Source organism: Porites lutea, chromosome 12 (assembly GCF_958299795.1).
Source record: "Porites lutea chromosome 12, jaPorLute2.1, whole genome shotgun sequence".
In the NCBI taxonomy this organism is placed as follows: Eukaryota; Metazoa; Cnidaria; class Anthozoa; order Scleractinia; family Poritidae; genus Porites; species Porites lutea.
The window spans coordinates 21,384,334-21,401,808 of record NC_133212.1 but is presented as its reverse complement, the minus strand read 5'-3'; the positions used below and the strand labels follow the sequence as shown (position 1 = coordinate 21,401,808).

Below are 17,475 nucleotides of genomic sequence, written 5' to 3'. Positions count from 1 at the left end.
TTAGTACTTTCCTGGTAAATAAATGAACACTCAATTTGAGTGCGTTTTTTTTTCGAAAATGGGATCGCTTGAGCATTTTTATTGACGAAGGGGTACGGTTCAAACTTTGATCCCAATTGTTGAAAAGGTTAAGTATTTTTTTGCGTCCTAGACAACTAAACATACGTACCAATACTACTTTACTGATGGAAATACCAACGGGCAAATGAAGAATCCAGTTAACAGGTTCGTAGCTTGCAAGTACGAGCACAATAGGTCTGTTTGACTTTCCCCGACTGACGATATTCACATTTGCGTTACCGGCTGTTGGTGGACGCCTGTTAATAACCTCGTACACAGACAGTACGTGGACCTCGTACTGTGTGGAACTGCTGCTAGGCGTGCAACTATAAGTAGAATAGCCCTGCTGTTGTTGGTTGTTTGGTTTGGCGTGAGCTGTAACAGAATTCACCTCTATTTTACATCCATATGCATCAGCTGAAGAAATGAAAAAGTTCCCAGAGTAATAATCAGCGTAAATAGAACAAAAAGACCACAATCAGAGATGCAGAGATGGAGTTGATGTTTGGGATTGCTGCATCACTGGTGGTCTAACCAATTCTTCTTCTTTTAATAAACCCTTCCACGGTTTTTCCAACTTTTAACTTGGACCAGTTAGCGAAAATCTTTAAATACGGCTAAAAAGAACGCCTTAAAAATAATGAAGATGCCAATTTTGAACGTGATTTGTTGAACATTAACGAGGATAATACTGCGCAAAGTGGCCGAATTTTACAGACGTTTGGACGTTGGAGGCAAGTACAAACCTTGTAAAATTTCGCGACTTTCTCGCGAATTTCTCGCAATATCTTTGCTTGCTTTAACGTATTAACTTTAAATTTGGTAAGTTTCCCAATCTTAAGGCCCTTTTTCCAACAGTGTTCACACCTCATACTCTTAGAAAAAGATCAGGGACGTCCTAAATACCACAGTATGAAACCTCCTTAAAAAATATAGGCTCTATTTTCTAGAAACGTTATTTTGAGTCAACATAATAAAAGGCTAAATCGGGCTGTGGAATACGGTTATATCTTTGTCTTGGCACCTTTGTACGTCTTCTGTCGGCATCTGAGTGTCAGCTTACTCTACCTGATCTATGGAAATCACAAGAAAACAACTTACGCAAGCAAGTGTCGTAGTTGTAGCCTTGACCAGTGCAGACGCAATATCCTTCTTTGCAAACAGCCTTCCTTCTGGTATATTGGCCAGTACAATAGAATGAGTTCTGCCATTTATAACACTTTTGCCTGTGTGGATTGGGTGTAGGTGATGGTGAGGTGCTGTATGTAGGTACAGGTGTGGAAGCTGGTGTCCCGGCAGCTGTTGGAGTTGGTGTGATGGTGGCAGCAGAGCTGGGAGCTGGTGTACCGGCAGCTGTTGGAGTTTGTGTGATGGCGGCAACAGCTGAGCTGCTACTGAGGTTTCCATACCCTGAACCTGGTCAAGAGAAATGCGAAAAATGGTCTGATAAAATTTAAAATTGATAGACAGTATGATGTTAACACGGACAAGAGGACTTTCAAACATGATACTTGTAATTTTCTTTTCAATCACATTAATCAATTTAACCAGGAAAATGGTACTATCTAAACAGACCGCAAGGAGGTTCAAGTAGCTAAGAAAAACAGTACTGTAATGTTGGTTGGTAACATAGTAAAACGTTAGGTAAACGTACCGTTTGAGGAGCGTACCACCAGTGACCATTCATTCGCTCTGTAAGTACCTGTAAATGACGTCACCACCCCAAATCTGTTGTACACTTTTCTATAAGGCAAAATGTAAGTTGGTATCTTAAACAACAATATAGAACTGTCTTATGTCAAAATTATCAAGATCTGAACAGACTGGAGGATGTATGGATATTTTTCTATAAGAATTGTGGAATAACCTTAAGTAATTTTGTAGTTCAGATAATGACTTACTTTAAAAGCTCCACTGTATTTCCTCCGTCCGAATCACTACCATAGCCAATATCCCCGTAGTCTGAAGAGGAGACACTCTTTCGTTCAATTGCCTGCACTTGTTTCACATCTCCACTAACAGAACATTTATTCAAATCATAAGAAACCTGCAAATCAAACACAACTCTTGCTCATTAACATTTCTTTTCTTGTTTGAAAGACAAGATGATTATTCTTGGTTTTGTTCTGACAGTATAATAACATGTTCAAAAAAGCTTACCCTAAAATTGACATGCTGTTGGTAAAAGAAAATTGCGTAAGACTATTAAGTCTAGCTCTGAGTCGAATGATTTTTCGCTTTTTTAGTTCATGATGTGCGAATGTACTTACCAATATAACTTTGCTAATGAAAATACCAGCAGGTAAATTAAGAATCCAGTTAACAGGTCCGAAGCTTGCAAGTACGAGTACAATCGGTCTGTTTGACTTTCCATGACTGACGATATTCACATTAGCGTTACCGGGTGTTGGAGAACTCATGCTAAGAACCTTGTTCACGGACAATACGTGCACCTCGTACTGTGTAGAACTGTTTCCGGGCGTGCAGCTGTAAGTAGAATAGCTCTGTTGTTGTTGGATGTTTGGTTTGGCAAGGGTTGTAGAAGAATTCACCTCGATTTTGCATCCATATGCATCAGCTGAAGAAATGAAAAAGTAAGTTAGAGTAGCAAAGATGGAGATGGTTTTGGGGGTTGTCCAGACAGCCCGTGATTTATTCAGTCAATTGCAGCTTGCCTTAATAAATTAAAGTGAGTGTGTCTTTAGGAAACATCTAAGAAGAGCAAGTCCTAAACAACACTCTTGAGAACCCCCTTCCAAGCAATAGACCCCTCTATATCAAAACTATGCTTTAAAGTAGTCACAGATTAGTGCAAAGCCTCTGTGTTAATCAAAAAGGAGCCATTCTTAAAACACCTATTAACTTAGCAATGCAGTTTTCACTGACACATCTGCCCGCTATCTGAGGTTTTAGCTTTCACGCTATCATAACGAGACAACTTACGTAAGCAAGTGTCATAGTTGTAGCCTTGACCAGTGCAGACGCAATATCCGTCTTTGCAGACAGCCTTCATTTGACTATATTGGCCAGAACAATAGTAAAAATTCTGCCATATATGACACTTTTGCCTGTGTGGATTGGGTGTAGGTGATGGTGAGGTGCTGTATGTAGGTACAGGTGTGAAAGCTGGTGTCCGGGCAGCTGTTAGAGTTGATGTGGGGGTGACAGCAGAGCTGGGAGCTGGTGTACCGGCAGCTGTTGGAGTTTGTGTGATGGCGGCAACAGAGCTGCTACTGAGGTTTCCATACCCTGAACCTGCTCAAGAGAAATGCGAAAAATGGTCTGGTAAAATAAAAAAATTGATCGAAATTATAGTGTAACCTATGGTACACAAACAACTTTCCAAAAATGATGCTTTGAAATTTCTTGGCAATTAGATGAATCAAGTTAACCAGCCAAATACTATAATCCAACTGAACGCCGATAAAAAAAAAAACAGTGATTTTTTGCGGTTGACAAGAGCAGAGTTTATTAGCTGAGCCAAACTGAAATAATACCCTTTCTACGATGTGTATATTTGAGCCAGACCGATAATGATAAATCAGCAATAAATAGGATAAATTTTCGTCCAAATAACTTAATTGACATGGACTTTGGGAATGGCACATACGGTTAGCTGTAATAGCTTTTCTGTCCCTCACCTTACAGTTCTACTTGAGTACATCCCTTTTCCACAGTTTTTCGATTGTTTCTACTCCTTTCCAAACCTGTTTTACGTTTTCTTTCAATATTTATAGTAACTGTATAAGTAAGTTATGATACCAATGGAAGAAGAATTCTTAAACAAAATGACTTCCAATAAACCTTGACAACACCATTATAGTAAATTATTGTAGCAATTCAATTTATGGCTTAAACGCTATCCGAAGTGTACGCTCATTTTGTCCCCGAAACACACAAGAGGTCTCTTTCATTTTTACCCTGTGAGCAGAGGCTACATTCGCTGTGTGAGCTGGCGTGCGAAAAGTAGCCTCTGCCGACAACCGTTAAATTTTCTATCGTGCATGCGCGAAAGTCGTCACGAGATTCGTAAGCAAAATTAATCGTCAGTCTGTCGTCAAATGGCGCGAGTTTCGCGGGAATTAAAAGAATTGCGACAACACTGATCTGCTACGCAAGACTCACGCAATGCTCTAAACCGGTCAAGAACAGAAAAAAACCCGTTTTTTAAATTTATTCGTCCAGATTTCTGGACGGATTTGAACGGTTGTCGGCAGAGGCTACTTTTCGCACGACAGCTCACACAGCGAAAATGAAGCCTCTGTTCGCAGGGTATTTCATTTTAAACTCGATTCTCAATAAAGCACTTCTTGGTTACCGTGTAAGGAAGACAACTCCAGTGACCATTCATCTGCTCTGTAAGTGCTCGTAAATGATGTCACCACGCCATATCTCTTGTGAACTTGTCTACAAAAAAGGGAACTTTAGTTATATGAATAGTCCATGCAAAACCGACAATACCAGGCATATAGCTGTGACACAATTCTTATATCAAAGTGTTTCAATAAAATTGTATCAAAAATACATTCCAAAATTAACCCTCTTTATTGCGGATAGCTAGAGCAGTGTGTACATTTTCGCTTTTTAATGTTGAAATGAAAACTTGTAAACCTTAAACTACAATCATCGACAAAAGTCTTGGGACGAACTGGCAAGGTATTTTCCATAAGGTAGTACAGTTTTATGAGAGCACCCAAAAATTACAGATAATTACAAATATTGCTTCACTTTCCCAAGGGCTCTTGTGCAGCCGATTGAAGTTGTTTATTTGTTTAAGAATACCAACGAAATTATCCATCGCCAGAGGCAGATATTTTCAGGGGTGACGCATTAGAAAAGTTTTGGCGGGGGTGGGGAGTTTTCAACCTGCACGTTGTTGTTGTTGTTGTTGTTGTTGTTTTGTTTTTTTTTGCGTTAACATTCCCTTCAATTTTTTCTTGCGTAAAGATCTTTTTTTTCATCGAACGCCCCCCCCCCCTCAATGACTTTACTAATGATCCGTCCCTTTAGAAATTGTTTAATTTTCCCTTTGATTGTGTTATGTTTTGTCCCAGGTCTCTCTCTCTCTCTCTCTCTCCATACTCCCAAACATAGCACTTTTCCATTTGGCCTGTGGCAAGGTTACTACTAAAACACTGTTGAAAAAGGGGGAGGGGGTCGAAAGCACGTGAAAGGCTAACTGATAAGTCACTAAGACTTGGCAAAAATTGTGGAGATCACCCTGAATATGCTTTCTTTTGCTGTAAGGTTACTCACTTCAATAGCGCCACTGTATCACCCCCTCCCGAGTCACTGCCCCATCCTACTTTCCATCCTGAATTACCCCAAGGCTTTCGTTCAATTGCCTTCACTTGGTTTAAGTCTCCACTAACGGAACTTTCATCCACATACATAGCAACCTACAAATAAAACACAAATCACCATCAACACATCACACGTTGTTTCTTTTCGTAAAGGACATAAATAGGATTATTTATTAGTTATTACTAAAGTTTGCTGAAAGTTTTCCCAACATTGATACCTGCTATGGCAAGCAAACTGCCTTAAAAGTTTTGTTGAATAGGTACGACAAATAATTTTAACTTCTTGTGACATATTTGCCGGTGATCCCAACCAAAAAAATTGCTCAAAACATAAGATTTTACATCTCAAAGGTAAACTGACAAATTTAACCTTTTTAGGTGTTCTCGGGGCTACTATACACTGGATAGGATGATTTGTAAATGAGCGATTTTTAAGTGTTTCCGTGGACTTAAGCCACGTAATGACGGCTTTGTAAAGGTCAGAGAAGTTGAGTTTGACGATGCTTATGTCCTCTTTTATTTATTTGGTATTTTGTTCTAGTGAAATGAGTTTTTTGACTTTAATAACATGACCCGCTTAATACGGACACCCCGTTCGTAGGGACACTTTTGTTTGACTGTACCTCAGTCATACCACACTTACCTCCAATATAGTGAAAGGGGTTTTTTGACTTTAATAACATGACCCGCTTAATACGGACACCCCGTTCATACGGACACTTTTGTTTGACTGTACCTCAGTCATACCACACTTACCTCCAATACAAAAGGTTTCTTTTAACACAATAATTTCGCTAATATCAGTTCCTATTACGAAAGTGTACTTACCAAAATAACTTTACTGATGGAAGTACCAGCGGGTAACTTGAGAATCCAATTTACAGGTTCGTAGTTACCAAGGACGAGACATATCGGCCTGTTTGACTTTCCGCTACTGACGATATTTACAATAGCGTTTCCGGCTGTTGGTGGACGTCTGTTAATAACTTCGTACACAGTCAATATATGGACCTCGTATTGGGTGGAACTGCTGGCAGGTGTGCAGCTGTAGGTAGGTCGCTGTCGGCGGTTTTTATACTCTGCTTTGGCGAGGGCTGTAGCAGAATTCACCTCTATTTTACATCCATATGCATCAGCTGAAGAAATGAAAAAGTTACCAGAGCAATATCAGCATAAATAGAACAAAAAAAGCAATTTTCACCCAATATATGAGGTATTAGCTTTTCATTATCATAACAAGAAAACTTACGCAAGCAGGTGTCATAGTTGTAGCCTTGGCCAGTGCAGACACAATATCCGTCTTTGCAAACAGCCTTCATGTTATTATGTTGGCCAGGACAATAGTATGAGTTCTGCCGTATTTTAAGACACTTTCGCCCGTGTGGATTGGGTGTAGGTGATGGTGAGGTGCTGTATGTAGGTACAGGTGTAGAAGCTGGTGTCCTGGCAGCTGTTGGAGTTTGTGTGACGATGGTGAGAAACAAGAGAAGAGAATTAGAGAAATGCCATCGATGGTCTAGCCAAATCTAAAACTGATTAAAATTATAGTGTAACAAGCACAAGAAGTGCTTCCAAAGATTCTTTGCGACCACAATAATCAGGTAAACCAGAAAATGGAACTATCTGTGACCAAGTTCACTTTATATTATTATTTTATTCCTTTTATTTTCCCTTTTGGTAGCTATTTTATTTTTCTTTAGAAATATGCAAGCATGTGTTTCCATATGTTACATGCACAAACCACATTCTTGTGTCATGTCCTAGGTAAGCTGGTTTTAGAGCATAAAAGCAAATGTGGTTAGAATTTATTTCCTTTTAAGTAAACAGAAGCCTGCAAGTAAATAAGACTTCAATGTTTTCTAGGCTTACATGTAAGAGAATTTAGGTATGGCAGTTTGTGGGTGAGTTCTACATTTCTATGCCCTAAGTAACAGGATGTGAACCCAGTTTCCTAGCACTAAATATTCACTAGTTTTAGCCTAAGTTGGTCAGTTGCACTCAAACCTTTGAGGAGAGCACATTTCAGAAGCTACACCTCTGTAGTTCAAGCAAGTCAACCTTCAGCACCTTGGTATGAGATTGCTTTGTTATGTTCTACTCTAGTGACCTTCAGTCCTTGTTTTCTTACGGTATTTAGCCTTTTACTACTTCCTTAGTTGTGATTATGAGCAGTTTCAGTTCCTTTTAGGTCAATTACCTCGTTGAATTCACAAATTAGTCACTGTGAAACTGTTCTTGTGTTCACTCAGCTATAAGTTTCAGATCAATTTTACCATTAGTCTATTGTCTGTTTATTGTGTGACTAAGATCTCACAACGAGAATGGCTAGTTTTATCATTTAACCATTTTCTGTTTATTTGCTTTGTAAATAGTTTTTCTTAGTTTTCTTTAGCTTTCTTTTAGTTTAATTATTTTGTTTGTAATTTGTTGTTTCCTTAGCTGCTTTCACCCTTTTTTACTTTCCTTGTGTAATAAATTGTTTCAATCAATTTGCTGTTTGTCTGTTATTCACATGACAACAACGAACCTAACATGGTCACATATCTTTAACAAACTGCCAGTAGCTTCAAGTAGTTACATTATGGAAAACATTACTTAAGTAGCTTGAGGGTGGTTGCCCAGATGAGCGTAGTCAGGACTATATGTTCACCCAGACAATTATGCTCAACGTACTTGTGAAATATGACTCCCGGGTTTAAACCTTTTTCAAAAACATCACTGTTATTTCGGTTGTAAAAAAGACAAAACATTATGTATACACACCGCTTGAGGAGCGTACCACCAGTGACCATTGATTCGCTTTGTAAGTACCTGTAAATGACGTCACCACACCAAATCTGTTGTACACTTTTCTATGAAATGGGCAAAATATAAGTTGGCATGCAAAATGAACAATATAAAACTATCTTATATCAAAATTATCAAGATCTGAACAGACTTGAGGATGCGTGGAAATTTTTCTATAACAAACGTGGAATAACCTCGAATAACTTTATTGCTGTTCAGTTAGCAGTGGTGGTGGATCCAGACCTTCAGGTAAGGGGTGGGGGGGGGGGGGGAGAGAAAAGAGGGGGGCCGGTCGCAAAAAAGAATGTTATTCAGTTTGCTCTAATAATAAGGGAGGACTTACTTTAAAAGCCCCACTGTGTCTCCTCCCCCTGAATCACTGCCATAGCCCCTTGGCCACTCTGAATTGCGGTAACTCTTTCGTTCAATTGCTTGCACTTGCTTCACATCTCCACTAACAGAACTTTTACTCAAATAATAAGCAACCTACAAATCAAACACAACTCTTGCTCATTAAACATTTCTTTTCTTGTTTCAAAGACAAGATCGATTATTATTTCTATGTTTTATTCCGAAAGTATAATAACAATATTTTCAAAAAGCATACCCTAAAATTGACATCAGGGCGGATAAAGGTTGGGCGGTGAAACGAGCCCGTCCGAGCAAAAAGGTGTGATGCAGAGGACTGGGACTCTGCTTAGAAATGTCGCTTGTTTTCGACTTCGGTCAGGGCTTGCGATGTGGTTTGTACGTTAGACACTGCCGCTGTCACTGAATTATGGCATCTTGATTTGTTTTCTTGCACTTCTTCCTCGTTCCTTTGTGCTGGTACGCTGTCTCCGAGAGGCAAATGTTGTTATTTTTTGCGGGAGGTTTAGTTGGAGTAGACAAACATCTCTTTCAAAGGGTTTCTTTTATTACTTCCATGACTCTACCACTGAATTATATTTTCGTTCTGCTACTCGCCAATGTCGATGTTATTCCAAAACAAAAGCAACTAAGTACTGTTTAAAACACGAAGGAAAATCTCATCCATGTCATCCATGGCAAAACTAATCGTGCTTCATAACTAGATGACGTGTATTTTATAAACGCGTGAAGCTCGTGCAAGGTGAAATTATGCTAATTTCAATCACCATCATCCTTCTTTTCAATTATGAAAAAAACATCTCATACGTCTTTCTGGTTCTTCGAAACTTCAAAGTTAGTTTTCCCTCAGTTTTTACTGTTTACCTTGTTTTGTTTTAGAGAGAAAAAAGGAGAAAAAACCTTACAACTAACCTCACTAAATTTTGTTTACATGCAGTTGCCGGATTTTCAACGCATTGCGCGAATCGCCATGGCGCGTTGCACCCGAGAAGCAAAGTTTGAAGAAGTACAACGCCACTATATCAATATATATCAATCTAATTTTTTGTTATGTTGTATAAAATTTATCCCCCTTTAACATATGTAAAAATTGAGGTTAACAAGTGTTAAGCTTTTGCAAACGAAACGGGGAAAGACGATTAGGTGATATTTAGTGGAAGGAGGAGGTATTCAACACTTTCAAATTAAACTCAAATTTTGGCTTATATACGACCAACAAGTTTGACTTATAGACGTACAGACACAAACATATGAAACTGTTTATTGATATTGTTATGAAACGAATTTATCTATTTAACATTTTGGCCTAAAATTACAGAAAGAAAATAGGATTTCCGGTTTGTAAAAAGGAAAATTTCGCCGGCCTTCAAGCGCACCGGAAGCGCGGAAAGAGCGCTCGTGCCAGTCCTACTCCGCATCACACATTAAATGAAGAGCGGAGCGCTCGTTTCACCGCCCAACCTTTATCCGCCCTGATTGACATGCTGTTGGTCGAGAAAATTGCGTAACGACAGGTCTCTGGGTAGAATGACTTTTTTCCTTTTAAGTTCATGGTGTGCGAATGTCCTTACCAATACAATTTTACTGATGGAAATACCAGTGGGTAAATGAAGAATCCAGTTAACAGGTTCGTAGCTTGCAAGTACGAGTACAATAGGTCTGTTTGACTTTCCACGACTGACGATATTCACATTTGCGTTACCGGCTGTTGGTGGACGCCTGTTAATAACTTCGTACACAGACAGTACATGGACCTCGTACTGTGTGGAACTGCTGCTAGGCGTGCAACTATAAGTAGAATAGCCCAGTTGTTGTTGGTTGTTTGGTTTGGCGAGAGCTGTAGCAGAATTCACCTCTATTTTACATCCATATGCATCAGCTGAAGAAATGAAAAAGTTACCAGTGTAATAACCAGCATAAATAGAACAAAAAAATCACAATCAGAGATGCAGAGATGGAGTTGATGTTTGGGATTCCTGCATCACTGGTGGTACTGTGGTGACTAACCAATCCTTCTTCTTTTAATAAACCCTTCCACGGTTTTTCCAACTTTTAACTTGGACCAGTTAGCGAAAATCTGTAAACACGGCTAAAAAGAACGCCTTAAAAATAATGAAGATGCCAATTTTGAACGTGATTTCTTGAACATTAACGAGGATATTGCTGTGCAAAGCCGCCGAATTTTACAGACGTTTGGATCTTGGGGGGAAGTTCGAGCACACGTTACAAACTTTGTAAAATTTCGCGACTTTAAGGAGCAATATCTTTGTTGCTTTAACGTATTACCTTTAAACTTGGTAAGTTTCCCAATCTTAAGGCGCTTTTTCAAACAGTGTTTATGGATTTTCGCTAAGTGCCAGTGTTTTATTCAGGCAATAATGCGACCTCATACTCTAAGAAAAAAATCAGGGAGGGCCTAAACAGCACAGTGTGGAACCTCCTTCAAAACTATAGGCTCTATTTTCTAAAAAAGTTATTTTGAGTCAACATAATAAAATGCTAAATCGGGCTGTGGAATGCGTTTATATCTTTGTCTTGGCACCTTTGTACGTCGTCTGTCGGCATCTGAGCGTCAGCTTATTCTACCTGCGATCTATGGAAATCATAAGAAAACAACTTACGCAAGCAGGTGTCATAGTTGTAGCCTTGACCAGTGCAGACGCAATATCCGTCTTTGCAAACAGCCTTCATTCTGGTATATTGGCCAGTACAATAGTATGAGTTCTGCCGTATTTTAAGACACTTTTGCCTGTGTGGATTGGGTGTAGGTGATGGTGAGGTGCTGTATGTAGGTACAGGTGTGGAAGCTGGTGTCCCGGCAGCTGTTGGAGTTGGCGTAATGGCGGCAACAGAACTGCTACTGAGGTTTCCATACCCTGAACCTGCTCAAGAGAAATGCGAAAAATGGTCTGGTAAAATCTAAAATTGACAGAAATTATAGTGTAACCTATAGTACACAAACAACTTCCCAAAAATGATGCTTTTAAATTTCTTGGCAATCAGATTAATCAAGTTAACCAGGAAAATAGTATAATCCAAGTGAACTCTGATAAAAAACAGTCACTGATTTTTTGCGGTTGACAAGAGCAGAGTATAATGGCTGAGCCAAATTGAAATAATACCCTTTCTACAATGTATATATTTGAAATAGACCGATTATGATAAACAATAATTATAGTTATAAATACGATAAATGTTCGTCCAAATGCAAGTCTTCTTCTAAGAATGCATATAACTTAATTGACATTGAACTTTGGGAATGTCACGGCATAACTGTAATAGCTTTTTTAGCCCTCACCTTACAGTTCTACTTTAGTACATCTCTTTTCCATAGTTTTTCGATAGTTTTTACTCCTTTCCAAATCTTTTAATATTTATTGCCACTCTATAGGTAAGTCATGATAGCAATACAATAGAAGGAGAAATTTTAAACAGACTGACTTCCAATAGACCTTGGCTATACCATTATAGCAAACTATTGTAGCAATTCAATTTGCGTTTAATTAAGGTACAAATAATTGTGGCTTAAACGCTGTCCGAAGTCTACGCTAATTTCGTCCCTGAAACACACAAGAGGTCTCTTTCATTTTAAACTCGGTACTGAATAAAGTACTTGTTGGTTACCGTGTGAGGAAGACAACTTCAGTGACCATTCATCTGCTCTGTAAGTGCTCGTAAATGATGTCACCACGCCATATCTCTTGTGAACTTGTCTACAAAAAAGGGAAATTTAGTTATATGGATACTCCAAGCAAAACCGACAGTACCAGGGATACAGCTATGACACAATTCTTATATCAAAGTGTTTCATTAAAATTGTATCAAAAATACCTTCCAAAATTAACCCTGCTTATTGCGGATAGCTAGAGCAGTGAGTACATTTTCGCTTTTTAATGTTGAAATAAAAACTTGTAAACCTTAAACTACAACCATGGACAAAAGTCTTGGGAAAAATTTGTATTTATGAAAGCACCCCAGAAAAATTCCCCTTATTTTTTAGACTATTTCCCGCAATCCAATAACTTTTCTAATCATCGGTCCCGTTATATATTGTTTAATTTTCTCTTTGACTGTATTATGGTTTGTTCCAGGTCCCTCTCTCTATACCCCCAAATATAACGGTTTTTCATTATATTGGGACTGTGTTTGGCCGGTGGAAAGGTTGCTACAAAAACACTGTTGACGGCAAGCACGTGAAAATCTAACCGATAAGTCACTAAGACATGGTAAAAATTGTGGAGATCACCCTGAATATGTTTTATTTTGCTGTAAGGTTACTCACTTAAGTAGCGCCACTGTATCACCTCCTCCCGAATCACTGCCCAATCCCACTCGCCACTCTGAATTACGCCAACCCTTCCGTTCAATTGCCTTCACTTGGTTTATGTCTCCAGTAACGGAACTTTCATCCACATAATAAGCAACCTACAAATAAAACACAAATCACCATCAACATATTACACGTTGTTTCGTTTCGTAAAGGACATAAATAGGATTATTTCTTAGTTATTACCAAAGTTTGGTGAAAGTTTTCCCAACATTGATACCTGCTATGGCAAGCAAACTGCCTTAAAAGATTTGTTGAATAGGTATGACAAATAATTTAACTTCTTGTGACAAAACAATTGCTCAAAACATAAGATTTTACGTCTCAAAGGTAAACTGACCAATTTAACCTTTTTAAGTGCATTATAACGATCGATTTTCAACAACTACTCTAACACCCCCAAACATTTTGAACCTACGTTAATATGTAGTGTTAAAATACATCCGAATCCCGCTTTACGGACACCCGCTTAATGCAGACACCTCGTTATTACGGACAACAAGAGCCATGGCTCTTACAAACAGTCTCTGAGGAAAGCCCTTACATTTTCTCTAAATTTAACCCGCTTAATACGGACACCTGTTAATGCGAAGAACGGACACTTATTTCTTGCCTAATCAACGAATTCTCATAGAAAGTTAACCTTGCTAATGCGGACACATCAACTGTGGGCTGTGATAGACCTTTCCATTTCGAAGGTAAAAAATCCTTCAGTCGACGGCATGTCGATGTTCCCGGGGCTACTATACACTGGATAGGATGATTTGTAAATGAGCGATTTTTAAGTGTTTCCGTGGACTTAAGCCACGTAATGACGGCTTTGTAAAGGTCAGAGAAGTTGAATTTGACGATGCATATGTCCTCTTTTATTTCTTTGGTATTTTGTTCTCGTGAAAAAGGGGTTTTTTGACTTCAATAACATGACCGCTTAATACGGACACCCCGTTCGTACAAACACTTTTGTTTGACTGTACCTCAGTCGTACCACACTTACCTCCAATATAAAAGGTTTCTTTTAACACAATAATTTCGCTAATATCAGTTCCTATTACGAAAGTGTACTTACCAAAATAACTTTACTGATGGAAATACCAGCGGGTAACTTGAGAATCCAATTTACAGGTTCGTAGCTACCAAGTACGAGTACAATAGCTGTATTTGGCTTTCCCCGACTGACGATATTCACATTAGCATTTTCACCTACTGGAGGACGCCTGTGGAGAGCCTCAGCCTCGTACACAGTCAATATGTGGACCTCATACTGTGTGGAACTGCTGCCAGGGGTACAGCTGTAGGTGGTCAGGCGCCTTTGGTTGTTATCCCTTGGTTTGGCAAGAGCTGTAGCAGAATTCACCTCAATTTTACATCCATATGCATCAGCTGAAGAAATGAAAAGGTTACCAGAGTAATAATCAGCATAAATAGAACAAAATAATCACAATCAGAGATGCAGAGATGGAGTTGATGTTTGGGATTGCTGCATCACTGGTGGTCTAACCAATTCTTCTTCTTTTAATAGACCCTTCCACGGTTTTCTCAACTTTTAACTTGGACCAGTTAGCGAAAATTAATCTGTAAACACAGCTGAGACGAACGCCTTAAAAAACAAGAAGAAGCCAATTTTGAACGTGATTTGTTGAACATCAACGAGGATATTACTGCGCAGAGTCGCCCATTTTTACCGACGTTTGAATATAGGGGGGCAAGGTCGAGCCCACCATGCAAACGTCTGTAAATTTCGCGACTTTGAGGAGCAATATCTCTGCTTCCTTTAAACGTATCACCTTCAAACTTAGTAAGTTTCCAGTCTTAAGGCGCTCTTTCCAACAGTGATAATGGTTATTCCATAAAGAGCGAGTGTTTTATTTAGACAACTGCAGTTTCCATTAATGTTTTCGTTTTTAAGAAAATGTGACCTCTCTTAGAAAAAATCTGGGAAGTCCTAAACGACACATTTTGGAACCTCCTTCAAAGATAAAGATTCCATATTCTAAAAACTTTTTTTTGAGTAGACATAATAAAAGGCTAAATCTCTGTTTAAATAAAACAGTAGCACTTCTTTTCAAAATGATTAGCAACGTGCTAAACGGTCAGCTGTAGGCGGGACAATGCAAAGCGCCAGCCCTTTTTGGCTGTGGGATGTGGTTATATCTCTGTCTTGGCACCTTTGTACGTCTTCTGCCGACATCTGAGCGTCAGCTTTTTGTAACCTATATGTTGAAATCATAAGAAAACAACTTACGCAAGCAAGTGTCATAGTTATAGCCTTGACCAGTGCAGACACAATATCCGTCTTTGCAAACAGCCTTCATCTTATAAGAGCCAGGACAATAGTATGAGTTCTGCCATTTACGACACTTTCGCCTGTGTGGATTGGGTGTAGGTGATGGTGAGGTGCTGTATGTAGGTACAGGTGTGGAAGCTGGTGTCCCAGAAGCTGTTGGAGTTGGTGTGATGGTGGCAGCAGAGCTGGGAGTTGGTGTCCCGGCAGCTGTTGGAGTTTGTGCGATGGCGGCAACAGAGCTGCTAATGAGGCTTCCATACCCTGAACCTGCTCAAGAGAAATGCGAGAAATGGTCTTGCAAAATTGAGAAATAGTTAGAAAGTATGATGGTTACCCGGTCAAGAGGACTTTCAAACATGATACTTGTAATTTTCTTTACAATTACATTAATCAATTTAACCAGGAAAATGGTACTATCTAAATAGACCGCCAGTAGGTTCAAGTAGCTATGAAAAACATTACTGTTATATCGGTTGGTAAACGTACCGCTTGAAGATCGTATCACCAGTGACCATTGATCCGCTATGTAAGTACCTGTAAATGACGTCACCACACCAAATCTGTTGTACACTTTTCTATGAAATGGGCAAAATATAAGTTGGTATGCAACATGAACAATATAAAACTATCTTACATCAAAATTATCAAGATCTGAACAGACTGTAGGATGCATGGATAATTTTCTATAAGAAGTGTGGAATAACCTCGAATAACTTTATTGCTGTTCCGTTAGTGACTTACTTTAGAAGCCCAACTGTATTTCCTCCCCCTGAATCACTGCCATAGCCACTATCCCAGTCTGAATAGAGGGTACTCTTTCGTTCAATTGCCTCCACTTGGTTTACATCTCCACTAACAGAACTTTTATTCACATAATAAGCAACCTACAAATCAAACACAACTCTTCCTCATTAAACATTTCTTTTCTTGTCTGAAAGACGAGGTGATTATTTCTTAGTTTTATTCTGAAAGTATAATAACAATATTTTTAAAAAGCATTTCCTAAAATTGACATGCTGTTGGTAAGGAAAATTGCGTAACGACAGGTCTCTCAGTAGACAGACTTTAATTTTTCTTTTTTAGTTCATGATGTGCGAATGTACTTACCAATATAGCTTTACTGATGGAAATACCAGCCGGTAAATGAAGAATCCAGTTAGCAGGTTCGTAGCTTGCAAGTACGAGTACAATAGGTCTGTTTGACTTTCCACGACTGACGATATTCACATTTGCGTTACCGGCTGTTGGAGGACGCCTGTTAATAACCTCGTACACAGACAGTACATGGACCTCGTACTGTGTGGAACTACTGCTAGGCGTGCAACTATAAGTAGAATAGCCCAGTTGTTGTTGGTTGTTTGGTTTGGCAAGGGCTGTAGCAGAATTCACCTCGATTTTACATCCATATGCATCCGCTGAAGAAATGAAATAGTTACCTAGAAATTAGCATCAGTTGAATAACACAACAAGTTGAGGGGGCTGGGTTAGAGAATTAAAGGAGTGTGTGTGTGTTAAGCGAATTACATTTAAGTTTTATTACTTAAAACACATTTCGTAGTATGTTAACGGTTGTGATTTGTTCTAGATTTATGCATTTGATTGTTTTGTGTGTACAACTGTAACAAAACTACTTACGCAAGCAAGTATTATGGTCGTAGTCTTGACTATTACAGACGCAGTAACCGCCTTTGCAGACAGCCCCTGTTCTATACGAGCCGGAACAGTAGTTTCCCAAACATCTCTGCCTCTGTCCAGAGACATTATTTAAGTAGGAGCTGATCAAGGCAAGCAAAATAGCCAAGACAAAGAAATTGGTGTTCATGATCCTCAGCTGTTTACTGCGAAGACAAAAGATTTCCCATGTTAAGAAGTTTGTGAAACTTTTGCTAGAAAGAATCTTTCATTAAAATTGGGAAATTTCCGGGATTATATCACACCAAGTTAATACCTATCTGCCTGTCATGAATGAACATCAGCGCTACTACATGTAATTCTAACACCTAATGTCTTAAAGGGGGATTTAGGAAAGAGTAAACTAATAATGAATCAAAGCTGTCGTTGGACTGCTACAATCGAGTTCTTACCGGAGACTGAATCACGTCAGGAAAATCCGAGGCGTTGTTTCTTTTGTAGTCTTTGTATTCCGGTGCTTATCAGTTGAATTCCCTAACAACCCTAAACAAGAACTTACTACATTCTAAAAGTACTTCGGTTTTCCCACTACCCTTGCGTATAACATCCAGTACATTTGCATAAATCATGAAAAATCACACGTACAGTAAATTTCCAAGCTTACAATATTGTATACGATACACACAGGATGACCGAATGCGACCCCTCTTCTA

The 17,475-nt window shown here is 39.0% G+C and overlaps 2 protein-coding genes across 2 annotated transcripts in view; both read right to left on the bottom strand.

The window, feature by feature from the left end:
* LOC140954055 (uncharacterized) overlaps positions 1–6,709 on the bottom strand; it is a 45,626-nt gene extending 38,917 nt beyond the window's left edge. The window contains exons 1-10 of the mRNA XM_073403457.1: positions 6,613–6,709; positions 6,192–6,499; positions 5,317–5,459; positions 4,379–4,467; positions 3,004–3,315; positions 2,331–2,638; positions 1,962–2,107; positions 1,715–1,803; positions 1,162–1,476; positions 170–477 (exon numbers count right to left, since the gene is read on the bottom strand). Of these exons, the coding sequence (XP_073259558.1) occupies positions 170–477; positions 1,162–1,476; positions 1,715–1,803; positions 1,962–2,107; positions 2,331–2,638; positions 3,004–3,315; positions 4,379–4,467; positions 5,317–5,459; positions 6,192–6,499; positions 6,613–6,682 (2,088 nt within the window). The 5' untranslated portion in view covers positions 6,683–6,709. The remainder of the gene's footprint in view (positions 1–169; positions 478–1,161; positions 1,477–1,714; positions 1,804–1,961; positions 2,108–2,330; positions 2,639–3,003; positions 3,316–4,378; positions 4,468–5,316; positions 5,460–6,191; positions 6,500–6,612) is intronic.
* Positions 6,710–6,745: 36 nt separating this feature from the next.
* On the bottom strand, positions 6,746–15,236 carry LOC140953868 (uncharacterized; the record flags this gene model as incomplete). Its single annotated transcript, XM_073403246.1, has 9 exons — positions 15,089–15,236; positions 13,913–14,226; positions 12,802–12,944; positions 12,158–12,232; positions 11,141–11,373; positions 10,091–10,398; positions 8,494–8,636; positions 8,127–8,215; positions 6,746–6,813 (listed from the first exon to the last, which is right to left on the bottom strand). Coding segments are annotated over exons 1-9 (1,443 nt in total), but the record flags the coding sequence as incomplete, so codon positions are not given.
* Positions 15,237–17,475: the final 2,239 nt, after the last annotated feature.